At 53.8% G+C, this 27,432-nt stretch overlaps 1 protein-coding gene across 1 annotated transcript in view; it reads left to right on the forward strand.

Moving 5' to 3' along the window:
• Positions 1-539: 539 nt before the first annotated feature.
• TMCC2 (transmembrane and coiled-coil domain family 2) overlaps positions 540-27,432 on the forward strand; it is a 48,761-nt gene continuing 21,868 nt past the window's right edge. The window contains exons 1-2 of the mRNA XM_075529338.1: positions 540-1,215; positions 16,200-16,724. Coding sequence (XP_075385453.1) covers positions 1,009-1,215; positions 16,200-16,724 — 732 coding nt within the window. The 5' untranslated portion in view covers positions 540-1,008. The remainder of the gene's footprint in view (positions 1,216-16,199; positions 16,725-27,432) is intronic.

The raw sequence follows: 27,432 nt of genomic DNA on the forward strand, positions 1-27,432 counted from the left end.
TCTGAGCCTCCTGGAGGGGGGGGGGGGTCCCCCGCCAAAGGTGAGAAGTTAGGGCAAAGAAGCAGTGGAGATAAACATCCCCGTGGCGCCTCCTCCCCGCCTAAGAAACTGGCCGGGGGCGGGGGGTTTGCTCCGGGAGAGTCTTCCCTGGGAGGGTCCCTCACGCACCCGTTCAAGTGCATCTTCCACCGCCCGCTGCCCCAGCCCCTACTCCGCACCCCGCTCTCCGCAATGCTAAAACGCAGCAGCGTCGCCCTCCGAACCTCTCCTGGGGAACCGCGCAGTGCAACCAACCCTAACAACGTGGCGGAGCGACGCCCCCTCAGCCCTGCGCGCTCGCCATTGGCCGGTTGTCGTCGCCCCGCCCTCCTTGCCTCGCCTTCCCTCCCCGGCGGAGGCGGGGTAGGTTGCGCGCTCGCCGCTGGGCTGGGGCCGCGGCGGCGGCAGCGGCGGCTTTGCAGCGGGCGGGCGGGGAGGGGCCCGGGCGAGCTGCCCACTTCGAGGCCGGGCCCCTGCGGGGCCGGAGCGGCGCGGCCGGGCTGGGGGCTGCGGGCTGCGGAGGGCGCCGGGCGGGCGGGCTGTCCCCTGCCCTGCCCTGCCCAGCGGCCGGGCCAGCGGGGAGGGATGCGCGGTGCCGCCCAGCTCCCCTCCGCCCTGCCCATGCCCAGAAGCAGAAAGTTTCGGGGTCGGGGCTTCTTCCCGCACCCCCTCCCGTGACTGCCCAAGGACTTCTGCTGCCCAGCCTCGCCTGGGACCTGCCTTCGGCTGCCCAGGCCATAACCAAGTGTTATTACAAGCTGTAACCAAGGCTTCCCTTCCGCGCCCCTCCTTCACCCCTTCTTTCTTTTCTTAAAAAAATGTCATAATTTAAGAAATGATGATCCGCTGACTCCCCTCCTCGTTAGTCATTTTAACCCTCGGCCTCATTCTGGAGTGGAGAAGGTGGCGCGGTCTCCCCCAAGACGGCGCGCTGGAAGGACAGAGTCCCCTTGTCGACCCACATAAACCATGAAGAGGTGCAAATCGGACGAGCTGCAGCAACAGCCAGGTGAAGAGGATGGAACTGGGCTGGAAGACGCCGCTGGTCCCCAGCCCGGCGCGGACCCCCGCCCGGGGGAGGGCACGGGCGCTCTCTCTGCCGGCGGGCCAGCTTCAGATGCAGGCGCGGCCGTGGCGCCCAACCCGGGACCCCGAAGCAAGCCTCCTGATTTAAAGGTGAGCCACAGACCCTTCCGTGGCAAGCCTAGCCCAGCGACTTCGCTTTCCTCACGCCACCGAGCAGGGGAAAGTGACGGGGAGGCGAGGCAAAGGTCGCCGAGGATGAGCGGGTGGTGGGCTGGGATCCGGAGCTGGAAGTCAAAGGTGTCCTATTCGTGCCTCTGACTTGCAGATACATTTCGGGCCTGCGTTTGTTCCCATTCTTCGGAAGGTGTTCTAGTGAGTCACCCATCCTAGGAGATTATTTGAATAACGTGAGTGAGAAGTGCTATTCGCAGACAAAGGGCTGGAGAAATCCAAGAAGCGAACTCAAAAGTTGACATCACCCTCTCTTCTTGCAGGAAGGCAGGGGAAGGAAATTGCAGTGTGGGCGGCAGAGCAGGCGACCGTTAGTTGCCTCTGCTGAATTCGTTTCCTCCCTGGGGGAGCCTTCTGGAGTCAGTTTGTCCATCTGTGAAAGGGGGGTGTGCGCTTCTTGCCGTTAGGTGGAGCCAGAGGTCCGGCCAGTGCTTGGAGATCCGTGCCTGCCTGCGAACCAGCCCCCAGGGTGGAGGACTGACAGGTGGTACGAGCGCGGTTGGGCTGCTTTGGGGCCTCGGTTCAAGTTGCATGCAGGCTGAGCCGGCAGCTAGAACCAGGATCCCAGGGAACAGTTCCCATGCAGCCCGGGGCCCAGTATTTTTGGACTTGAGCTGCTGACCCCATTGGTGAGCTGCGGATGTATACCTCTGTCAATGAAAACAGCAGCCAGCCTAGTAATGCACCTTTGCCGGAGCAGCCCCAAGTTATGCAGGCTCGGGGTCCTCAAGCCGGCTCAGGCTCATGGTGGGGCTGAGAGAGATGCCAGTCCCAGGAAGGAACTTCAAGGCCTTGTAGATTGATCCCTCAGGGAGATTTCTCTCTGGAGGGGGTGCAGGGTCAGGCTAGGGGAACGGAGAGGACTGGGTCGTGTTAAAGGAAGCCTGTATCCTATGGCAGCAGCCACTAAGGAGCTTCCCCCGAATAAGCCAATGATATTCCTCATTCGGCTTGAGAGACTCAGCTTCAGGAAGCCACTGGGGCGCAGGTAAGTATGCCCTTACCTGTCCCTGCTACCTGTCTGGGCTTGAGGAGGTGTGCGGGTCGGGGAGCAGGTTTGGTGCACTTTTAAATAAATGGTGGCTGTTTCTCCTACCTGGCCTCTGGTTTTGCTGCTGCCCTACGCCCACCCCCATCCCAGGGGAGCTGTGCAGGGGGAGCCTGTGCTTTATCAAGCCCAAGGAGCCTACCCTGTACTGTCAGGGGGCACGGTTCCTGTTTTAAGTGAGAGGGTGAATCTCTCCAGCTCAGAGATTCCAGCCTTGGCCTTCATTCCTCCCCAACCTGGCGCACTCATGTGCTGGGGGCTACACCTGAAGAAGCTGTTCCTTTCCGTGCTCCCGCTGTTATCTCTGTGTTTTTCTGGTGACGCCCTCATTCTGAACAGGGGCAGAGGGAGCAGCCACTGGGCACTTGATATTACCTGCCGAACTTCCCTGAGCCAGAATTGCTACCAGAGGTGAGGAAAGGACCCCTACCGGGCCCCTCTCCATCCTGAGAGTAAATATTCCCAGGTCCCTCACAAGAGTTTGGACTCAGACTAGTAGTCAGGAGCAGGAAACGGAGGTGCGCCTGCTTGCCCAGTGGGAGTCGGGGAAGCAAGCTGGGCCTTTCCTGTTTATCTCTGTCTGCTGCACCACAACATGTTTACAGGCCAGGGACTTGAAGGCATTGCAGTCTGGTTTCAGACAAATCACTCAACTTTCCTGAGCTGCCGTCCTGGGAAAGCAAATGTTGGAATGTGTCCCAAATTATTTTCCAGGTATCATTTTCCAGTGATGGAAAAATCCCATCGTTGGCCCTGGAACTGGGGAGGAGGTGACTGGCTCTTGATTTGATGGGGGGCCCAGACAGGGGATGAGTTTGATTTTTGTTGTTGTTGTTACACCTTCCACCCACCTGTGTTTGTCCAGGGCAGCTCAGCAGTCCTCACTTTTCCTTGGTTTTCATTTTAAACTTTGGCTATTGGTCACTCAGTCCCTTGGTCCCAGCTTCAGTTTTCTGTGACAGCTTCAGGCATTATGATAGATTGAGTGCATCTAAGGAAATCATCTTTGAAAATAGGGCAAAGAAGCCCTATTTTCTCTCCGAAGCCCCTCCAGGGAGGGGAGCGTTAGGTCTTTGCCAGAGAGGTTTGGATGAGGCCCTTGTTCGTGGCAGCCAGGGTGGCAGGGACTCCTGTGGGCTTCTTTCTGTGGCCCTTCATTGTGCGCTGTGCTGTGAATTTCTGCTCTGGGGGCCTGGGAGCTGTGATTACGGGTTGAGGAGGAGCGGTGAAAAGAAAAAAAAAAAGTTAAGCAGCAAATTTTAAAGGAGGAGTGCTCAAACCGTATGTAAACCAGAATGTGAACATGGGACTTGTCTCCCAGGAGGCTCATTTGGATACTTTGGGGGCCTCCTCAGCCCTGTCACACAGCGTACATGACTTCAGGAGAGCTCTCGGTGGTCTCTTGAGCAACAGAATCCCAGCCGCTCGGAGTCCCAGTCCCAGCAGCTACTGGGGCGTGGTACTGTTTAACCACGTGTGTTCACGGCTTGATTCGTCTGTGGCCATTATCCAGTCCTTAAGGGGCCCTGCTGGCACAGCCATTAAATACTCAGCCATGAGCCGAGAGGTTGGTAGGTGGCTCCCACCCAGGGACTCTGGGGCGGAAGGGCCTAGCTATCTGCTCCAGTAAAGATTCCAGCCTGGAATATTCTACGGGGGCCATTCTAGTCGAATGCCGGGTTGCTATGAGTCGGATTGATTGAGCAATATCCACCACTGCAGCAGCAGCATCTAGTCCTTGGCCGTTACTGGGCTGCTTACTAGTTTGAAGGCGCTGCTGTGGAGTCTTGACCAGGGAGACAACTCAGCTCCAGGGAGAAACTGAGGGGAAAGTGCTGAAAGAGATGTGGAGCCCGATTTCCTGTTAAACAGAGGGCGTGGGGTCGAAATGTTGATGTGTGGGATGAGTGTCTGAACTGAGGTGCCAGCTGGGTTTGTCCTGACTCACATCCAAAAGCACAAGGTGGGAACGAAATGACCGGCCACCCACCTCTCCTACCCCAGGTGCAGCCTGAGGAATTTGGCCCTTGCTGAAAAGTAGGGTCTGGGTGCAGACCAGAGGCCTTCCCTGGGCTCTCCTCGGGGCCCTTTTTCCTTTCATAAAAACACATTTCCTCTCACCAAAACATCGTTTCCTCAGGGACCCTTCCTGTTCTCCTCAATTCATAGAAGGGGGGATGTCCTAGTTCTATGATTCATTCTTGGTTATACGTGCTTTTGACTCAAGACTCTTGCGCATGCTCTTCTTCTCCCACCGGACACCGGTCTTTTCTTGCCTGCTCCCAGTGAAGGGCCGGCAAAGCCATCAGAGGCCAGACTGTTCAGAGGGACCCACAGCCGAGTCCTCTGTGAGATGTTCTGGTAGCTCACGACCTTCATCTCTCGTTGGAGGTGCTTCACCCCCACGAGCGGCCAGGATCCCATGGAGAACAGGTATGGCCAACAGCTGTTGGACGCCTTCCATGGGGAAGGCGCTGTTCCTAATGGTAAAATAAACCATGCATAGAAAGAAATATTGAAGAAGAAATGCACCAGTTACACAACAGTAGCTAAACAGATGCCCCATCCCCCCACTGCTGCCCAAGTTCAGAAATGGAACACGGACATTCCCAAGAAGCCCCCATTTGTTTGTTTGTGCTTTGGTGTTGGTTCTGATTTTTAAGACTTAGGATTCAGATCGGATTTTTGGCTCTGGGTTTCCCCGTTGTTAAATGGGTGGAAGACGAGCCACTTCACACAGGTGGCAGAAGGAATGTGTGTGCTTGGGCACTCAAAGGGTGAGCTCTAACAGAAAGCCTAACCTGCATTGGCCTTGCCACTCCATGAGGCTCCCAGCTCCAGCAGGGAGAGCTTACGGCTGGAGGATCCCTGACATGTCAACTGGGAGCGCATCCCTGGGATAGATTCATCACCATTGCCACCTAGTAGATTCCATCAGGTACCAAATCTCTGGAATGGAGGAGCACCAACTGCCCCACCAGGTCTCTGAGGTTTCACATCAGAGGAGGGGAGCCTTTCTATCTGCCCAAGGCCATTGGATATTGATAGCGTCATTCTCAGGCCATACTGGTCAAACATTTATTTCACTCACCCCTACTGTGATGGCTGGGGTTTCTTCTCAGGTGAGCGGTGCCATGTTAGCTGCTGTGGATGGTCTCTTGGGCCTCATAGGGCCTGCGGGCTGGACATTGCCTGCCCTGGCTCTAAGTCTGTACGGAAGCAGACTGACGTATCATTCTCATGAGGAAAGGCTGGTGAGTTCAAACCACTGACCTTGAGGTTGGCAGCCGGGAGCCCCCAGAATGCCTTAGATTGCACCAGGAGAGGAAGAACTGGGAAATTAGTTCTTTGACAGCAGGGACTCTCTCCACCTCCAAGGGAGGACTTGGTGGCTGCTGAGAAAGCGTGTGACAGATGAAGCGCTCTGTTCTATTGCCATCTTTGGGTCCCAGCTGAACCCCCAGATGTCTGCCTTGTTCTTCTAGTGGGAACTGTTTGCCGGCTCAGTATTTACAGAATGTGCTTCTCTTTGGGTGTGTCTAATTGGGCCTTAATTGGCAATCCATTAATAAGAATGTCTCCCTCAACAAGAAACAGGCAATCAACCTAAGTTTTAGGCAGGAGGTTTTGGTGGTTTTATTTTTAAGAGTGAGCATCATGGGGCTAAAGGAACCCTAGTGGAGCAGTGGGGCAAGCACTGGGCTGCTAGCCACAAGGTCAGGGGTTCAAATCTACCAGCCACCGAGTGGGAGGAAGATGAATCCTTCTGCTCTCATAAAGACTCGCAGCCTCCCGGACTCTAGGAAGTAGTTCTACGCTGTGCCACAAGGTTGCTGTCAGTTAGAATTAACTTGAAGGCAGTGGGTTTGGCTTATCACAGGGACGAGGGGAAAGGCTCAAGTACTTTCTCAGTAGTGGTCTTAGAGGCGATTCAAAACTGACCTCTCATAAGGAATGGAGTTTCTTGTAGAAATCCTGATACACTCCCATTAACCTGCTGTCATCAAGCCAATTACAATTCAGCAGCCCTTTTGGACAGAGTAGAACTGTGTCTGATAGTTTCTGAGACTACATCTTTAAAGGAGCAGACTGCCTCATCTTTTCTCTGTGGAGCAACTGGTGGCTTTGAACTGCTGACATTGGGGTTATCAGCTCAATGCTAAACTTTCTGCCCTCTGGGGCTCCTCCCCATAGAGAAGGATGGTGTGCTTTTAAAAATGGAACTATGACCGGAGAGTCCACCTTTCTCAGCCAGTCATGTAGGACTCTCTCCATGTTAAGAAGATAGATGCAAAGCTGTTGAGGGATCTCCCCAATAACGTTCACTGCCATGGTGTCAATGTTCGATGCCAACTCATCTCGACCCGACAGGACAGGTGGAACTGCCCCTGTGAGTGGCTGAGACTGTCACTCTTTGCCAAAGCAGAAAGCCTCATCTTTCTCCTGCAGAAGAGCCGATGGTTTCAAACTGCTGAGCTCGCCATTCGCAGTCCAGCGTGTAACCACTCTGCCACCAGGAGCTAGCAGGTTTTTTAACTGCTGGTATAAAAGGCATGATTTGTATTTTCAACCTAAATAACTAAAGGCCTCCCCATTCCCGCCATGTTAATGGAGTGATGACCAGGCTGGTGAAGAAAGCTGAGCAGAACGACATGGGCCCCCTCCGTTCTCCCTCAGCCGTTTGTGCAAACAGTCACCCCACACATTCAGGCTCCTTGGCCCGTGCTCCCCTCCCTCCGTGGCAGCTCAATCTTAGCCATTTCGGAGACTGTACACCGAACCGCAGCAGGAAGGAATGGGCTAGATGCAAGCAGCAGCTGCCTGATAGAGCAGCTTCGGTTTTCGGAAAAGATAAGCCACGGAGGATGGAGTCACCTGATTTAATGGCTTTGTAGACTTGGGTAGTTTCTCCTCAGCAAATGCGCACACATCCTGAAAGATAGAAACCTCTGTGCTTGCATGGCCACCTCTACCGGGTAAGAGTGTCGTTAGCGGCTGGTTGCTATCCCATCCACTTCTGACTCTTGGCGAGCCCACTCTGTGCAGAGCACAACTGGCCCCTTGGGGTTTTCAAGACTGTGACCCTTCTGATGGCCAGGCCTGGACTGAGGTGCTTCTGGGTCAGTTTGGGCAGCCCACCCTGTTTCCTCGGTCACATGCTTAACCATTAGCACCAGCAAGGAGCTCCTGGGCACTTTGGACATGCAGGCCCCTGCACACTCCCATTGATTCTGTTCTCATCGAGGATGCAGCTCGCCAGCGGGTGAGCGCTGCTAGATAACCGTTAGAGAGAGCGTTAGAAGCAATGTCACAAGGCAGGGCACGATTAATTGCCAAAGGAGTGGTACAGATAATGAGCTCTCTGGGGCTCTGAGCGGACGGACGGATGGAGGCCTTGGCAGGCTGGTGTGAACGGAGGAGGTGGTGAAGGATGAGTGGGGTGTGAAGAGGCAGGGAGAGAGCACACCTTGCAGGCCACTTTAATAGGACTCTTCTAGGCTGGGGTACACTGACTCGGTTCTGCCGGAATACCCAGTGATTGAGGTTACCTTTCCTCACTCGTGTTGGCTCCAGGCAGCGTTCTCTGAGTAAGATACGGAGGAAGGATTGACATACAATGTGGAATGGGAAATCACTTGCTTCTGACTTGAGGTCTGCCATGTACCGTCAACTGTGATGCTGTGAAGGCACCCTGGTAGTGCAGTGGGTAAGGGCTCAGCCACTTCCGGGGAGGTCAGTGGTTTGAACAAACCAGTTGCTCCTTGGGAGGAAAAGGAGGCAGTCGGCTCCCATTGCCATGTACAGCCTGGCAAACCGTGTGGGACCGTTCTACTCTGTCCTTTTAAGGAGCCTGCAAGTCGGAATTGACTCGGGGGCAATGGGTTTGGTTTGGGCTTCAGGATGCTGTGGCCGCAAACATGCTTGCAAGACTCCTTCATCCCTGCATCTCCAATAGAAACCCCAACAGGCTGGCACCGCTGCAGCCGCTCACCCTTGCCCATCATCATCAATTTCCATGCCAGCCCTGTGGTGATGGCACCTCTCCTCCTTCAAGCCCTCCCCCCCTAACTTCTTCAGGGCAACCCGAGACTTCCTCAAACTACTTGATGTCCCGAGAGGAGGGCTCTGTGGATTTTTTTATAGTGATTAGCTCTCTAATGCTGGCCCTGTTTCCATAGAGACCCTATAAATAGAGGAGCGTTGGCAACCTGGGCTTGCCAAGGCACAGGGTGACCCAGTCACCCCACCGAACTCTTCCAGCCGAACCGCAAGCCCGCAGGGATATGCGGAAGGGCTATGTTGTCGCTGCCACACGGGAAAACTGGCTCTAGGTTAGTGTGACTTTTTAGGATCTGTTCAGCATTTTCTTTCTGTGATTTGTTGGGGATCCAGGCACCCGTCGGAATTAGGAGCAACTTTCCACCATTTCCCAACCAGAGGATGCCAAAGGCGCTGCATCCTGGAGTATTTTCATTTTGGGGCCTCTTGCAGCTGTGTTTGAAGAATTTGAAGCAAACTTCCCCTTTGGGGGACCCACATCCAGAAAAGAAAATGGCTAAAGCCTAACTGTCCAGAGACCACAGCCTTCTCAGGAAGGAACTTGTGGGACCCATCAAGTCCACTCCTTCTTCCTGAAAGGGCAGGGGTGCCCGGAGAAGACAGGGCGGCCCCCCTCCTGCCACTGAAGATGGCCCAGGGGGAGACAGTGGTCCTTGCTCTGTGGCTTCCCCAGGTATAGGCATTGAGCCCAGGAAGCTGTCCCTGCCGCCGGTAGTTCGGGGGCGCCTCTTCTTCCCCCGTCCTCCCAGGTCACACAAGCTCTGTCCGTGTGCTGCTTTTCCCATCTGACCCAGCTCAACCCTTCTTTCCCTGAGGCGAGCCTTCGTGTGGCCAGCAAACGGATTGCTAGCAGTTGGGGAGGAGTCGATGTGGAAGAGCAAATGACATTTAGTTGCTGGAACCTGGTTTGCCAGAGCAGGTGGCACTTTCTGCTGCGTTGGCGGGAACGATCCCTCCAGCTCGTCACCATGGTTTTCCTCACTTCCAAGACTCGTAGCTGCGTTTGTGTTTGTGCTGAAGGGCTTGGGGTTTTGTTTTTAACAGTTACCATGTTGGGTCAAAACTCCTGAACCATTTCCGCCCTGCTGGCCCTTCTCCCCAGACTGAGTAGCTCAGCACCAGGGTTGGTTGGTCTGGCTAGGGGCCATCGAGGGGGTTCCCACCCCAGGGCCCTTGCGCACCACACCCTCCCCATGCTTGTTATGTTCGAGCCCATGGTGGCAGCCATCGTGCCAATCCATCTTGTCGAGGGCCTTCCTCTCTTTCTCTGCCCCTCCACTCTACCAAGCGTGATGTCCCTCTCTCCAGGGACTGGTCTCTCCCGACAGCGTGTCCAAAGCCCGTGAGAGGAAGCCTCGCAGGCTTTGCCCCTTACAAGCACTCTGGCTGTACTTCTTCCGAGACAGATCTGTCTGCCCTTTGGGCAGCCCAGGTAGCCCCCTGAGATTCCTGCCTCACACCTGTGGATGTGTTTGGAGCACCCATGCCCACATCTTTCTTTGACTTCGTTTTTCAAAAGTGATTTTGATGTATTTTTGGCTATTGTCGTGGAGAATATACACAGCAGAACATACTCCAACTCAACCACTTCTGCAGACATGATTCAGTGACAGTGACTGTTCATCCAGCCAGGCAGTCATTCTGACCCTCCTTTTCTAAATTGGTCCCCTCCCCATCAACATAATCTCATTGCCCCCAAGGGTCCCTGTGAGCTGCTCTTGTCAGCTTGATCCCATATAAAACAGCAACAACCACAAACACTCACTGCCATTAAGTCTATTCCAACTCATCATGACCCTGTAGGACAGAGGAGAACTCCGGTGGGCTTCTGAGGCCGTCACTCTATGGGGGCTTGGAAAGCCTCCTCTTTCTCCCTAGGAGTGGCTGGTGATTTTGAACTGCCAACCTTGTGGTTTATAGCTTGGTGAGTAGCCACTATACCACCAGGGCTCCTGATCTCATAGAGGTAGTTCTTTAAAATCCAGCAAAGCCTTAAGGCAGACATTCTTTACTAAGTAAACTCAAGTATTATTTGGTTTAAAGAAGGTTTCAGGGGGATAAGGTTAGTGTAAACTTCAAAGATGGTCTCCGGGCAGTGGTCTTAGAGGATTATCCAGCCTCCGTGGACCCAGGAAGTTTAGATTCCATGAGAATTTGACATTTTGTTCAGCATTTCCCTTCAGTCCTCCTTTGATGAGAATTCTTCTATAGAACTTTTCATCAAAACATTCAGTAATGATAGTCGGGTCCCATCTAGTTCTTTGGTCTTGTGGCGGAGGAGGCAGCTGCTCACGAAGGTCCTTAGCCATTCATTCCATTGTAGCCTCCTGTCTTGACTTCCCTTTGTTCTCTCCTTCATCCCGCTCATGGACTTTAGCGGATTCCTGGGTGCTGGCGGGGAGAAGGTCCCACGGCTGCAGTCCCATCCCTGGCTTCCCTTTACCTGAAAGGTCGGAAGAAGATGAAGCTCTGCAGTGACTCGGGGCCTTAGAATGTAGTCTGAGCAGATCCGTGACTGGTTCAGGAGACTGCATTCCTCCAGGCCCAGGCATTTTTGTTTTGATCCTGATTTTGATCTTCTTTGGGGGCAAAGGTAAATACCATATCTAATTGAGTCTTAAGAGTCATGGGTGTGCAAGCAGTTAAAGTTCTTGATGACGCACCAAAACATAGGAAGAGGTTCAAGTCTGTGGTAGTCCATAACCTGGTGTCAACTTGAGAGTGTTCTGAATGAAGGCGTGGAGTCTAGCCTGTCAATCAGGTCATAGCCAATGACACCTCTGTGTGGGTGTGAACTTCTCATGAGGATTCTGGAAACTTCAAGTCTCCTGATTCTGCCATCAGAAGAAGCAGGTGACACTCTCTCTATTTCACATTCCTGTTGAAAAGCCACATGGAGCCATGCTGATGGCCACCAGAACTCTGGAGATGTTCCCACCCTCATTGGATCCACAGATCTTTCACCCCACCGGCCTATGATCTTCTTGCATTCACTATCATTGCATGTGCTGCGCGAATCTGAAGAGGAATTTATGGACTAGTATAGGACAAATGGGCTAATATCAGACTTATGGACTTGAACTGGACTGGGCTGGGATGTTTTCTCAGTATACAATTGCTCTTTGATATAAAGCCCTCTCCCACACACATATGAGTGTCCCTGGATTTTTTTCTCTAGTCAGCCAAACTAACAAGGTCCACTCTGAAGCACCCGATAATCTATTTCCCAAAACCCAGCCACTGGAAGCCCTGTGGAGGGTGTCGGTTCAGTTCTGACACCTGGGTGGCTGTGAGTAGGGAGGCACTGGATGGCAGCTGGCAGTTTATCTTGGGGACAGTGCACAGGCCAAGGAGGTAAGTTGATCTAGGAGCCAGGGCTCAGGGTGCGTCTTAGGTGACTCCCTCCACTCTGCCGTGCCTCCGTTTCTTTACCTGCAGAATGGAGATCCTAACACCTTGATGTGTCGCCTCCCTCTCCTAAGCTTGAGGTGGAATGACAGCACACATACATCGGGAAGAGCTTTGAAAACGGATGCTGTGTAATTGTAAAAGAAACGGATCCACATTGGCGACACCAAGGCTTGATGGCAGACAGTAGTGGCCGATGTTCCTCTCCCAGCATCTCCACCATTTCCAGGCAGGAGAGGAAATGCCGGCCCATGCCACCCCTCGGCCCAGTTCCTTTTGAAGGAGAGCTCCTTCTACCTGAGTGGATAGAGAAGCAGAGCCGTAATGTTAGGGAGACCAGCTTAGGGATGAGGGGATGGGGAGGGGAGGAAGGGATCTGGAATAGAATGCCTGAAAGACAGTTTGTTATATGTAATGTGGCCAGTTGGCAGAATCCGTTGGGGACATGCCAGAGCCAGCTGGCTCCATCTGAGATGCTTGGAGGGAGGTCTGGTATTAGCTTGGAACTGCATAGATGGGTGGTGCCCTGGCTGGAGGCCCACGGGATCCAGCCAGGTTCAAGTTCATGGTGGAGGGTGCTCCCAAGTTGTGGCTTCCTGGGGGCCTTGGTTTGACCCAGAGCAGATTCAGATGGGGCTCATGGTAGTCCTGCCTCAGGCTGCTACTGAAAAGATGGCAACTGCCAGGGGAGGACCAGGGTGGAATGGAAAATCTGGTGTAGCCTTGATCGCCTGTGCTGACAATAGACAGCATGCGGTTGTTGATGTCGGACCTGGGAAATCATTGAGAATGCACAGGAGCAGAAGTGCCTTGACCACTTGTGAATGACGACCAGCACCTGCGGTGATGGCACTTCCGCAGGGCTGTGAGAGAGGAGAGCTAGGGGCCTGCCTCGTCTGAGGCTTGTGGGGCAACTCGGATGGGGTAAAGAATGAAAATCCTAAATTTGTATATAAAGCCATGGTGGGATCTACTTCTAAAAAATAAATCAGCCCATGAAAATTCTAGAGGGCACGGTTCTACCCCCCCCTACACACACACACACACACACACACACACACACACACGGGGTTGCCATGTGTCGGGGGTATGTGATGACAGCTGGTTTATAATCTGCACATCCAGCTGTGTGCAGTTGTCTGCACAGACCACCTGTGCTGAGGTTACAGGTGACCCGCGCCCAGGGGATGTCAGGGGTGTTTCTCCTGGTTTCCTCATGCCTGAGTTTCCAGCCCTGAAAATTTGTTTCAAGGAAGAAAAAGGGAAATCCCGTAGGAGTCAGTATTTAGAATGTTTTAACAAACAAGCGAGGCCGCCTCATGAGAGGGTGGGCTGTCCTCACAGGTGGAGATCTGCAGGGGGCGCACCAACACCCCAATTGCCTGGCTCTGAGTTTCCCTCTACTGAGTTCCTCTGGGTCCTGGAGGCCCTCCCAACTGCCTGAGACTCAGCAGAGGGCACGGCCTGGCCAGATAAGGCTGGTCCTGGCCCTTGGAGTTAGGCTGCCTGTTCCTTCACCTGCAGGGACTTCTGACTGGCTCTCTGAGCAGTCGTGTCTGAGGAGCAGGCAGAGAATCTCAATGCTAGCGTAAAGCGGGAAGGCTGGGCCAGGGCAGCTGGCTGAGCCTGGGGGCCTCTGTGGTTTGCCCCCATCTGAGCCGAAAGACACTCATTTGAATTTCTGGTTCTGGTCTGGATGCTAGAGAGTCGGTTATGCGATCCACTGCACTATGGGGCATGTGTACAGAAGTGAAACTTGTATACTTCACTGCCAGCTGTCTCAGGCGCGAGAGTGTCTACAAATAATCGCAAAGTGCACCAGAGTCCTACAGATGAACGTGTTTTGTGTCGTCACGCCCATTCCCATGCAGCGATAGCGGGGTGACAAGGAAGCGCTCAGCTGATAACTGAAAGGTGGGCCGTTCGAACCCACTGAAGGAGGAACATTTAAAAACTCACTGTGATTGGGTCCATTTCAACTCATTGTGAACCAATTAGGACAGAGGACAACTGCTCTTTGGGATTTCTGACACTGAATCTTTTTTTTTTAAGTTAAATAATATCTTTATTGCCATATCGTACTCATTCCAGTATCCCTTCCCATACAGTCCCATCTTGTAGGATTGTACAGTCATCAAGGCCATCAATCCCCCCCCCTCTCACTTCCGGTACCCTCAGGGAACCCTGACTCCTGCCACTGTCTCTGAGGGGCCCTCTATCTTGACTGCCACGTACCAAGAGATCGCCAATGTACAAATGAACATACGCAAGTCTAACATGACCAATGAGGTGTATCAGGTAAGGACCATAATAGGGGAGGAAATCTTAAAGAACCGGAGGACAGTTATGCGGTTCATCAGTGCCACACCACAGCCTGGATTTATCCTCCGTTCCATGAGGCCCTTTCAAGAGGGACTCTCCAACTGTCTTGCTGGTGGACTTTGGGTCCCACTACATCCACTAGTCTTCGTGTCGATCGGGTTGCACATTTTGTGAGCTTGTCATACCTTTTCCCGTCAATACCACACAATCACACGGGCTGGTGTGCTTCTTCCATGTGGACTTTGTTGCTTCTCTGCTGGATGGCCGCTTGTTTAACTACAAGCCTTTAAAACCCCAGTGCTGTATCTTTTGATAGCCAGGCACCATCAGTTTTCTTCACATTTGCTTAGATACCCTTTTTGTCTGAGACGAAATCCTTATGGGAGTAGAAAGCCTTGTCTTTGTCCCACAGAGCGACTGGTAGGTTCAAATCGCTGACCTTGCAGTTAGCAACTCAATGCATAACTCACTATGCCAGCAGGGACCTTCTGTGGGAGAAAAGATGTAGTGATTTGCTTACATATGTGTAAGTCTGCTAGGAAACCCTGCCTAGAGCAGTTCTACTCTGTCCTATACGGTTATCATCAATACTTGTGGTTAGCTGCACTAAGTTGGTCCTGATTGGCAGTGACCCCGGGTTCAAGAGAACAACACGGTCTGGTCCTGTGTTAGCCGCATGCTCAGTTACAGATTATACTGTTGTGGTTCATAGATTTTCGGTGGCTGTTTTTTTATTTTTGTTTATGAAGTATATCTTCAGGCCTTTCTTCCTAGTCTTTCTTAGTTTGCAAACTCCACTGAAACGTGTTCAACATCATAGCAAGCCTCCACTGACGCAATTGGCAGCTGCGCCTGAGGTCTGTTGGCCAGGAATCTAACCCTGGGTTTCTTGCATGGCAGTTGAGAATTATACCCCTACCCTTTAGATCAGTGCTTCTCAACCTTCCTCACGCCGCCACCCTTTCATACAGTTCCTCATGGGGTGGGGACCCCCAACCATAACATTATTTTCATTGCTACTTCATCACTATCGTTTTGCTACTGCTATGAATCGGGTGACCCCTATGAAAGGGTCATTCAACACCCCCCCACACAAAGGGGCCGCGACCCACAGGTTGAGAACCACTACTTTAGATTAAACGACACAAAAGAGCTCAAACCCTCTACCATGGCATTGATTTCAACTCATCATGACTCTTTGTAGGGTTTCTGAGACTGTACATCTTGACGGGAGCAGACAGCCTCATCTTCCTCCTATGGAACGGCTGGTGGATTCGAACCACTGACTAACCCACAGCACCACCAGGGCGCCTTGCTCTCTTTATTGGATGCATCAAGAATCTCAGGATAGGCAGTTCACAGCCACTGGAGAGGCGCCCCCGGCTATCAAGTTCCTAGGCGACAGTCAGGCCAGTTGCCTAATGGCTACAGAACGGTTGCTCCACACACTGCCTCCACATTCCAGATACGAAGCAGAAGGGCCAGTGCCTGTACTAGGAAAGCAAGTGTCCCCAGTCACCCTCGCTGTGCTGTCCATTGATCAGAACAGTGATCAATGCGGCTCCTCCCAGCTGCAAGGGAGCCTGACGCCCCTGAGGTTTGTGGCCAGATACATTGAGGTCCTGCTGTTCGGTTGGTGGGAGAGAAAGGGGAACGACCGGGTAGCTAATTAGTGTCTGCCCCAACAATCTATATCCCAGGACCCTGGTTTTCCTGGGGAGTGTCACCATGAGGCATCTTTGGAAATGGAAACGTTGGTCTAAAAGAGCCAGTGCGGGCAGACTGAGGGCCTAACTTACAAAGAGGGAGGGGCCATGGGGGAAGAACCGGTCAGAACGATGCAACCCCAGAGCCAAGTGCTACTACCTGTGCGGGCCGCCAAGCCCCAGAGTGTGGGTCCCACGTGCTGTCTGGTCCCACATGGTGGTCTGAGTGTCCTGCTGGGAATCCCCGGGGTTCATGACTGAGATGACAGGGCGGTCATAGCTATCTGGCCCTAGGTCGCCCACAGCTGACCCGGCCTTCCAGAGCTTTCCACTCATGAGTGTCGGTCTCTTCCCTTCAGAAACTCCAGCAGCTCTCCGACGGCTCCATGTTTGGCCACGGCCTGAAGCACCTGTTCCACAGCCGCCGCCGGTCTCGGGAGCGGGAGCACCAAGCGTCTCAGGATAGCCCGCAGCCGCAGCCTCACCAGGGCATGTCTGACCATGACTCTCCGGACGAGAAGGAGCGCTCCCCAGAGATGCACCGAGTCTCCTATGCCATGTCCCTGCACGACCTGCCAGCCCGGCCCACCGCCTTCAACCGCGTGCTGCAGCAGATCCGCTCCCGGCCCTCCATCAAGCGGGGCGCCAGCCTGCACAGCAGCAGCGGGGGCGGCAGCCGGCGCACCAAGAGCAGCTCCCTGGAGGCCCAGCGTGGCAGCCCCTACCTGCTGCGCAAAGCCCCCCAGGACAGCAGCCTGGCCGCCATCCTGCACCAGCACCAGGGCCGCCCTCGCTCCTCTTCCACCACCGACACGGCCCTGCTGCTGGCTGACAGCGGCAACGTGTACCTCCTGGCCGAGGAGGCTGAGGGCAGCGCGGACAAGGTGAGCGGGCACCGAGGGGTGCTGGGACCGGGCTACCGGGCTTTCTGTGGGGTGGGAACACCCTCTAGGCCTGGGAACCAGCGCCGGGCCTCAGGTGGGTGCTGCCATCCTACTGCTGGGAACAGACAGAGGTCTGACCAGGCTAGAGGCAAGAGCTGACGAACGGAAGGACAGGTTTGTATTTGTTTGGGGGCACAGGTCTGTTTATTTTTTTAAAGAAAGATGGATTCTTACTTCGGATTTAGAATACATACATCATTCCGTGGTTCAGTCTCATCAAGTGGAAGTGTACAATTGCCACCCCACCAGTTTCCAGTCTTTTTCCACGTGGGCTCCTTGACATCGTCTCCCTTTTACCCTACCCCTCTCCTCCCCCCGCTCTACCCCTCTCCCTCTAGTTTTCATTTTTGTAACTGTGTGTGTGTGTGTGTGTGTGTGTGTGTGAGAGAGAGAGAGAGAGAGAGAGAGACTTGGGTGAAAGTTTGCAGAAGAGATCGCCGGTTGTCCATTCAGTCATTCTTTTGTATTTTGTGTCAGCTCGTCGACAGCAATGGCCTCCGTGTAATGTCACGTGTCCTCCTTGGGTTTCTCCTCTACCAGCCCGCTGACCTGCGCCCTGGGACAGACGCTGCCCTATTGATCCCCTATTGATCTCAAGCGGTTGATTATTCTAACGTGTCTATCTCCTGCGTGCTATTGTTCCCTTGTGGATCTGTCTATTGCTTGGCTGAAAATTGAACCATGAAAGATGACTCAGGACCACAGTTTTGGGGGCCCCACCAGTTTCTATCCAACCAGTAGCCTGGTCCCTTTTATGATCTGGAGTTTTGTGTACAGTAGCTTTTTCCCTAGGCCCCTTTTGCATATTTAAGCTTACCTCAGTGGACTCATGTTGTAACTGTCCTTTTGTGCTTGGCTTACTTCTCTCAGCGTAATTTCCTCCAGTTCTTCCCATGTGGCAATGTGCTTCATGTGTTCATCACTGCTTTTTAGTGATGCGTAGTACTCCGTTGTATGTATGAACCACAGTTTTAAATCCATTCATCTGTTGATGGAAATTTGGGTTGTTTCCATCGCCTTGAAATTGTGAACTGGCCGCGATGAACACTGGAGCACAGATGTCTGGCCGTGGTTTGTTTCTTGCCTCTTCTGGGTACATGCCCAGTAGGGCGATTGCTGGGTCACACGGTAGCTCAATTTCCATCTGCTTTAGAAATTGCCAAATCGATTTCTATAGTGGCTGTACATACCTACAGGCCCACCAGCAGTGGATGAGAGTTACTGTCTCCCCACAGCCCCTCCAACACTTGTTGCTTTCTGATTTTTTGAATTGGGTTATCTTTGAGGGTGTTAGCTGGTATCTCACTGTTGTTTTAATTTGCATTTCTCTTATGGTTAATGATTGGGAACATTTTCTCATATGTTTATCGGCCATTTGGATTTCTGCCCTTGTGAGACTTCTGTTCAGGTCCTTTGCCCACCTCCTCAGTGGGCAATTAGTTTTTTCTTTTTGGAAGCTAGCAGAATACTATAGATTTTAGTAATAAGGCCTTTGTCTGATGTGTCCTTGCTAAAGATGTTTTCCCAGTCCGTGGGCTCTCTTATTACTCCCTTGGTGAATTCTTTTGATGTACACAGGTGTCTTATCTTCAGTATATCCCACTTGTCTGTTTGTGACTCCTCTGTGTTTGCATCCTTCCCTGTTTCTGATAGCCTGTGTATTCCCTGCACCAAGGTCCTCAGGTTTGTCCCAATTCCCTCATTGACGGCCCTAATAGTCTGGGGTCTTACCTCGAGGTCCCATTATTCATTCTGCCCTAACCCCGCCTCCCTTCTGAACTGTATCCCTGGGCAGATGCTGCCTTTCCATCTCAAATGGTTGCTTATTCTAAGGTGAGGTGCTGTTGAAGGGTGGTGGGCAGACATTGCTGGGAGGGCATCTCTCTGGGTCTCGGTATAGACAATAGGTTGAAAGTTGGGACAGGAGTCAAGGAAGCCCTGTTTGGAGCTGCGTCGTAATCAGGGCAGCAGCAGCGAGGACGGAAAGAAGGGGGCACTTTCAGGATATTTAGGGCTCAGAGTCAGCAGTACTGGGACTCACATTGGAAGTGGAAGAGAAAGAAGGGAAGGAGTAGAGGCTGATTCTGGGGCTTCTGGCTCAGCAAGTGCAGGGGGGGAATGGTCTCAGAATGAGGAAACATGGGAGAGGAACAAGCCATTCGAGGGGAGTTGATGGTGAGTTCCTTTCAGGAAACAGGGTGTTCCAGGGGGCTTTGAGAGCAGTCCAACTGGAGCGGGCCACCTGGTAGTTGGAGTCAGCACTGAGGTTGGCATCCTGCGTGCGTACGTTATCATCCAAGGGGCATGAGTTGAACGGGAGGAGCCCAAGAACAGACCAGAGGAGTCGCCACATAGGTAAGAGTAGACTCTGAGAGATGCCCTCCCAGCCAAAAGAGAAAGGGCCTTCAAGGAGGGAACGTCGTCCACAGCGGGAGATGTGGCACTGACGGCAGCCCCGAGCTGGAGCTGGACATGAACACAATCAATAGCAAGCTGTGGACGTCACTGCCATCGGCCACAAGAAACCAGTTTCAGTGGCCCGAGGAGTGGGTGGGAGCGGAGCCAGCGTGTGTAGCTGGCCTGGGAAGGAGAGATGCGAACTGAAGCAGTGTGTTTTTTCAAAGATGAGAGAGACAGAAGGCCACGTGGCAGGAAAGACAGGGCAGCCGTGAGGAGGGAGCATTCATACTGTAGGGAGGCGGAGGTCAGGGAGTGCTCGAGAGAAGTTGTGGTCAGAGGTCAGCATTGCCCTTGGCCAGGAAGAAGGTCGCTTCTGCTGGCATGAGTGAAGGGTGTTCACGGAAAAGGTGCAGGCGAGGTGGTGATGGGAGGCAGACAACTTCTCACTTGGTGCCTATTTTCCGTGGGGACAAAAGGTGAGGCTGTTTCTTGAAGGGAGTAGGGGAGGGGAGAGGGCCCAATAAATGTTTGGCTCAGGACAGAGTGGGGCTCTGAGCTGGAAGACATGGGTGATTTGCCTGGTGTAGGTGAGGCACTGGCTGAGGTGAGAGGCTCTGAGTTTGTATTGGCCACACCTTCAGTGGTTGTAATTTATTTCCCCCTTAAGTGGTCTTCCTAGAGGAGTCCTGGTGGCAAAGTGGATAATGTGTTAGGCTGCTGAATGCGAGATCAGTAGTTCAAAACTATCAGCTACTCTGTGAGGGAAAGATGAGGCATTCTATTCCTGTAAATGAGTGATATCTCAGAAGACCACTGGGGGCAATTCTGTGCTGTCTTACAGGGTCTCTATAAGTCACAGTAGACTCAGTGGCAGTGAGTTTGGGGTTTGGAGTTGGTCTTCCCAAGGACCCCAGTGGCATTGTGGGTTATGACGAGTGGGGCTGCTAACTACAAGGTCAGCAGTTCAGATCCACCAGCCGCTCCATGGGGAAAGATGAGTCTTTCTGCGGCTGTAAGGGTTTACAGCCTTGGGAACTCAAAGGGGGCAGTTCTGCTCTCTCCTTGGGGCCGCCTGGAGTCAGAATCTACTTGATTGCAGAGAGTTTGAGTGGCCTTCCCTTCTCGAAGCCGGAGGGTAGAGACAGAGCCAAAGACTGTTAGATTTGGCGTGCAGGATTTGTTGGAGGGCTGCTAAAAGATCAAGTGTTTGGACCAAAGAGCTCAAAGCTTTTGACCTTGGCACGTTGTCTGGCAGAGAAGATGGAAGTGGGAGAAAGCAGGTGGGACTGCTGCAGGGGCTGGGCAGCCAGCCACTGACGGTCAAGAGCAGAGGGACACAAAGGCCACTGGCGTTTGAGAGTTGGGAGGCTGAGTCGGCGAGAAAGGGGTCAAAGTGCACTGGCAGGAGGGTGGCTGGCCTGGCTTGAATGGAAAGATCTTTGAGGCGGTAAGAACTCGGTGGTTAGGCTGTAGCTCACATCACCCTGGAACCCCCTGACTGCTGCGGAATATGATGAGAGGAAGCCTGGGCTCAGAGGCCAGTGTGTAAGAACAAGGTCAGGAGCGAGGGCCGCGGTGACCTGGATGTGTGATGGGAGGATGCACTTGTCTGTGAGGGTGAAGGCGTGATGTCTCCAAAGCAGCCCCGAGGACAGGGCGTGCTGCTCCTGCCCCCAGAGTGACGACATGTGGGGAGCATGGGGGAGAGGAGCTGGACTTGAGAGGATGCAGGGGCAGGGGACTTGCGGTGGGAGCCTGGAGTGGACCAAGCGCCTCAGTCTGGTTGAGTTCCAGGCACCTTTGGGAGATACCCAACCAGGAAGGACCCGCTGGGAATGTACACAAAGCCCCAGTTCTCATGGGGGAATCCTAGGGTCCTGCAAATGCCTAGGGTCCTGAAAACAGACATGCTTGGCTGTTAACTGAAAGGTTGTGAGTTCAGGTCCTCGCACAGGCGCTTCCAAAGAAAGGCCTGGTGATCTACTATTGAAAAATCAGCCTCTGAGCCCCCTGCAGGCCACAGTCCTACTCTTGACACGCGAGAGGTCCCCATGAGTCAGAATAAACTTGGTGACATCGGGGAACTGGTACCGGGCTCGCACTGAGCCCGCATCCTGGTTCGTAGGAGGAGAAACCCCACTGCCACGGAGCTGACTCCCGCTCGTGATGACTGTGCGCAGGGTGTCTGAGACTGTAAATCTTTACGGAGCAGAGTGACAGCTTGACTTTTCTCCCATGAGCGGCTGGTAGGTTTGAACCACCGATCTTGCAGTTAGCCAAATCGTTACCCTACTGCAGCACCGGGGCTCCTCAGGGGGAAGAGGCAAACATGAAACACACAGCAGGTCGCGTTGTAGGGGGTGCTGTGAAGCAAGATAAAAGCTGATTTCGGGGGCAGAGAGGGGTGGGCCCAGGGAGCTGCTTGGGCAGGCTGGTCAGCTAAGGGTTGTGTGATAACGGAGAATGAACCATGAGGATAGGTGGGAAGAGGGACAGGTCAATGCAAAGGCCCCGAGTTAAGACTATACTGAGGTGATCGAGGTGCCCCGGGGAGGGAAGTGTGGCCGGGGTGGTCAGTACACATTGGGGAGTGCAGGAGAGTGGAGACAGAGGTAGGAGAGGTGGGTGGAGCGTGAGCAGGGCTGAGGGACAAATGGGGTGTAGTGGGCCCCGGGAGAGGACTTTTGATATTTCTTTTTTTGGGCAAGAGAGAGTTGGGGAGCGGCTGGAAGGTGTTGTGCAGATGACTGATACATTTTCAGATGATCACTTTGCTGCTGTGGGAATAGGCCGTGAGCAAGGTATGGTGGGAGGTCTAGTTAGGAGCTGCTGGAATCAGCCAGGGATGGGAAGAGGTGGAGTGGTGGAGGTGGTGGCAGTGGCGGGGTTCTGGATTTGCTTTGTGGTCACAAAGACTCCAATGAATTGGATGTGGGGCCTGGCAGAAAGGGAACAACCCCGTGACTGAGCAACTAGGACGGTGTCGTCGCCGCTGGCTGCGTCGGAGAGGACGGTTCACGGGGTCGATGTGTGTCAACGGCAGGGGGTCTGGGTAGGCGGGGGATGTCCAAGTTCAATTCTGGATATGCTGAGGGAGCGATAGCTATTGGACATCTGTGGAATGGCCAAAGAAGCAGTCAGGTGTGTGAGCATACATGAGGGTGTGGTCAGCACAGAGATGGGCTTTAAAACGCTGCAGGCAGAGCTTCCACTGGGGGCCCTATGGAATGGGGAGCTAGAGGGGCCCCAGAGAATGTTCTGAGTTGTTCAGAGTTGTGTATGACCGTGCCCTGCGTGGGACAGCAGCCAGAGAGGAATCAGTAAATGCATTCTGAAATCAAACGCAATCACCTGACCAGCCAGGGGCCCTGGTGTCGCAGGTACTTTGTAAGGAGACTCTACGTGAGTCTTTGGACCTGGGTTCCAGAGCTGCCACAAAGATCTCCTGGTGCCTGAGCAGATGGAGAGACGGGGTAGCACCGGCCGATGGGTGTGGCAGCTGCTGACTGGGATTGTCATGGGCCCGGGGCCCTGGGCTCGGGCATCAGCTGGCAAGCTGCTCTTCCACGTGGCTCCTGTTTGGTGTTCACATGGCCCCTGTGATACCCAGAGGGCAGGGAGGATTTGTTTCCAGTGGACACCAGGCCCAGAGACTCTTGGGAGGGCGATTTCTGGGATTCCAGTGGCAAACGGGGAAATGGCTGCTCCCATGACCATTTTTTGTCCTCATTTAGAATTTTGACCTTGGTAGAGTTTTGTCACGCACCTGACCTGGTAAATCCTACACCAGATCTATGAAGTAGGCAGAATCCCAAAATCAAACCCACTGCCAGATTGCTAGGGAGTACGTTCCAACTCATGGTGACCCTACAGGACAGAGTAGAACTGTTCCTTAGGGTTTCTGAGACTGTAAATCTATATGGTAGCAGACAACCTCATCTTTTCTCTGAAGAGCACCTGGTGGGTTTGAACCGCTGACCTCATGGTTAGCAACCTGGTGCTTAACCCGCTGTGTCACCAGGGATCATAAAGAGTCAAATCAGAGAAAGTAGTCTTCCCCTGATTTTACCAACTGACGTTCCGGAGTCCCAAAACCAGAAAGGGAAAAGGGAGGAAAAAATAAACTCACTGCCATCCAGTCAACTCCAGCACATTGCAGCTGTGGAAGACAGGGTAGGACTGCCCCTGTGGGTTTCCTAGATGCTAACTTTTTTTTTCTTATAAATCATTTTCTTGGGGGGTCTTATAACCATCCATCCATCCATTGTATCAAGCACATTTGTACTTATGTTGCCACCATCATCATCTTCAAAACCTTTTCTTTCTGCTTGAGCCCATGGGATGAGCTCCTTTTCCCCTCCCTCCCCCACCCTCTCTTCCTTATGAACCTTTGATAAATCAGAGCTTATTATTATTTTCATCTCTTACACCAGGGGTCCTCAAACTACGGCCCGTGGGCCACATGCGGCCCGCCGTGGGCATTTATCCAGCCCACCGGGTGTTTTTGCCGCCGCTGCCTGTCCTGCTTAGCAGCCGACTCGTCCAGTGTGCATAGGAATTTGTTCATAGTTTTTTTTAAAACTAGAGTCCGGCCTTCCAACGGGCCTGAGGGACAGTGACCTGGCCCCCTGTTTAAAAAGTTTGAGGACCCCTGTCGTGGTCTCTCTTCACCCACCTTTGTTGTCCGTCCCCCTCGAGGGCCGGGGTGAGACGGTGACTGGAAAAAGCCTCCTCTCTCTCTGACCACCCGGGGTGGTGGAAAGAGCTAAGGGCTTGGCTGGGCCCACGGGGAGGCACCTCAGAGGAAACATTCACAAGTCGGCTTTCTCTGACACACACAGGGCCACCTGCACCTCCCCTCAGCTCCCTGGACGTTTGCTAGATTGAGCTCTTGAGAGATCAAGAGACTACTTTTGGGAGGCGACTTAGCCAGTCAAAAGCAGGGGTGGTGGTGGGGGGGGGGCTAAATAAATTAATTTCTGCTTCCAGATTCTCCATTAGATCAGGCTGAGATCTGCAGTTGGCCAAACCTCTCAGGAACATTTTCTGCACTGTCCACAGGACCAGGACTGCCCCAGCCCAGGGAGGGGACCCTTCTCTCTCTCGGCTGGCATTTCCCCTTCAATCAGGTGGCACTCCTGACCTGAGCTGACCCTCCAGGGATGGTTGAACCCCGGATGGTGGGGGGCAAGGAGAATGAGGTGCTTCCATGAAGAAGGGGACTTACGGCCCTGGGCAAACCCTGTTCTGTCAGACCCAGAGGCCATTGGTTGGTGCTTGCCCCGTGGCGGGTCCGCCCCTGGTCTCTGGGCATGAATAGAAGATATTCTTCTCCCCAGTAAACACAGCCCCGCTTTAGCAAGCGCCCCACGATTACTAGCATCTATTTTTAATTCATAAGCCTCCCACTCCCGGCCCACACCCTTGCCATTGTTTGGGGTTTACCAGCTGGCTTTTGGATCCGTGCTGGCCAGGCAGGGGTTGAGTTACTGAAACCCCTTGCAGTCAGCTAAAGTTCCCCAGCTGTCCTGAAAAGACTCACCCCACCCCCACCCTAAGGACCTCGGGGACTTTGAACCCCAAGGAGAGTAGGGGTGCATATGAGGGCTGAAGAGGCTCCCAGTCCAGGGAAGCCGCTCCCCGCAATCCCCAGAGGATAGTTTGGTGGTAGTGTGGTCACTGACAGGTCTCTCCAGATTCAGCCAAGAGCCTTTGAGGTTGTGCACCCAAGGGTTCCCCTGTAAAAACAAGCGGTCATTTCTGCCCCTCCTTTCCGCCCTTGGAGGATGTGAAAAGGCCATTGTTTGTTGGTACGTCTGTGCATTGGGCCGTGACTAGGGTGCAGGGGATTGCTGAGGTCCAAGAAAGGGCTGGCCCTGGGTGGAGGCTGCAGCCCAGCCCTTGGACAGACATGTGGCTGCTCCTGCTGAGGATGAGGAGGGGCATGGGGGTGGAAGCTGGGAGCACACAAGGAGGCATTAAGGTGGCCTTGGGAGAGCTGGAGGGAGACGCTTCTGCTGCCCCCGGCTTACAGGAAAGGGTGGAAGAGGAGGCCAAGGAGGTGCAGGGGGGTTGGGGGGTGAGGTGGAAGCGTAGGAATGATGTCACCACTTTGAAGCTGCCCATGGCCTGCCTTATCTCCACCCCCCAGACAGGGAGCAGGGGCCAGCCTTGCTCATCACATCAACCAGAGCTGACTCCGCCACCCTGCCCTCTCAGGACACCCCCTCGCCAGATTTACCTAACAAGATTTCTTTCCCACCCTGACATAAACAGCACCTCTGTTTACACCACTCAAGGGGTGGTAGGTGAGGGGCTCTGGCCAAGAAGGCTGAGCTGTGAGCAGCTCTGGTTGATTGACATCTGGGAGCCTGCAGGTGTGGCCGGCTCTGCAGAAGAGGCTGCTAAACATGTCCCCCTGGGCAGCTGGCAGGAACCAGGCCGCTAGACCCTGTGCATCTGAGCTCACAGGCCAGGGTGCGTGGGAACAGAGGTGGCAGGGATGGCAGCGCCCTGGGTGTGCTGCTCCCAGGGGACTCGGCCGGGCTGTGGCTGTTAAGCATCCTGTTTCCACCGCCAGTTGTGAGCGATCACGCAGCAAGTGAACCCTCCAGCTGGGCCGTGGGAGAGCCTCTGGGTCAAGACAGGCCTCTTGGTCTTGCACAGCCATGCACAGGAAGAGAAGCGACTGCGGGGAGAGGGTGGGGGTGACTTGAAGCACATGGCCATCCGTGACAGCCGGAGGCTGTCCTTTCCATGAGGTGGCCTGATGCGTTGAGCAAAGGAGCAGTGAGCTGGATGCGGGTCTTGGAGCCAATGGTGTGGTAAAGTTGTCTCAAAGATGGGTGTCAGGTGTTTGTGCAGGGGCACGATTTCAGAGCTTGCCACGGGGACTGTTTTCACGAGCTGTGCTTCTGGCTGGGCAGAAGGGGCCCAGCGCTGACCTGTCCACATGCAGGTGTCTACCTCCCTGGCCACTCCTGTGCTGTTCCGGCGTGGATTTACCTCCTGGCCTTCCCATCAGAAGCTGGGAGGACAGATGTTGGGTCTGATCCTCTCGTCCTCTCTGCTCCAGGAAGGCCCCTGGGGCACAGGCAGAGCCAGCCTGTCCAGTAGCCTCAGAAACACCTCCTGAGACAGGCCCTTCCTGCCAGCCAGGCAGCCAAGAGCTGTGTTCCCTCCTGGTGCTTCAAGAGCTCCATTGCCTAGCACCCTTCAGGCCTCACCATGGCAGTCTGTCACAACGCGTCTTAAAGAACAACCCCCATGCCACTGGCCTCAAATCAGTTCCGACTCGGAGGGTCCCTGAAGAATGACCCCGGGGGGTTTCCTACGGAGCAGCTGGTGGGTTCCAACCACAGACCTCTTGGTTAGCAACCAAGTGCTTCACCATCTCACCACCAGGGCTCCCTTGCGAGTGTTTTGTAAAACACAAAACGAAACAAAACCTTCAAGCCTACCATCATTGACTCACCCTTATAAGATAGCCTAAAACTGCCCTATCTTTGCAGAAGCAGACTGCAAACATTGGTCAGAGGGGCTGAGAGGTTTGAACCACCAACCTTGGGGTTCGCAGCCAAGTTCTTAACCACTCGTATCACCGCAACTCCCTTATTGTGCCTGCAAACCAACAAGTTCTTCCTCTAGTCCAGTGGTCTCAACCTTCCTACTGCCGTGGCCCCTTAACACAGGTCCTCCTGTGGTGGTGACCCCCCCTCCCAACCATAAAATTAATTTTGTTCCTACTTCATCACTGTCGTGTTGCTACTGTTATGAATCGGGCGACCCCTGTGAAGGGGTCGTTCGACCCCCAGGTTGAGAACCGCTGCTCTAGTCTGATTTGAATGCCTCAGATTCAGGGGAAGCCCTGTCCAGGCAGGAGGTGCCCTTCTCTCAGTGATACATAATGTTTAACCTGCTCAGCTGCTGACTGCAAGGTGAGAGGTTAGAGTTCACCCAGAGGTGACTTGGAAGAAAGCCCTCACACTCCACTGTTATAGTTAGGTGTCATGGTGTCGGTTCTGACCCATAGCGGCCCTGTGCAGCCGAAGGAAACCCTGCGTGGTCCTGCGCATCCTCACGGTGGCTCGTGTCCTGAGCCATCGCTGCAGCTGCTGTCCGTCCATCTCGTCAACGGCCTTCCTCTTCTTCGCCGCGCCTCCGCCCCTCCACTGTACCGAGCACGACGTCCTTTTCCGGGGCCTGGCCTCTCCTGACAGCGTGTTCAAAGAAAAGCTATCTTACTTGG

This window comes from Tenrec ecaudatus, chromosome 1, assembly GCF_050624435.1.
Source record: "Tenrec ecaudatus isolate mTenEca1 chromosome 1, mTenEca1.hap1, whole genome shotgun sequence".
Taxonomy (NCBI): domain Eukaryota; kingdom Metazoa; phylum Chordata; class Mammalia; order Afrosoricida; family Tenrecidae; genus Tenrec; species Tenrec ecaudatus.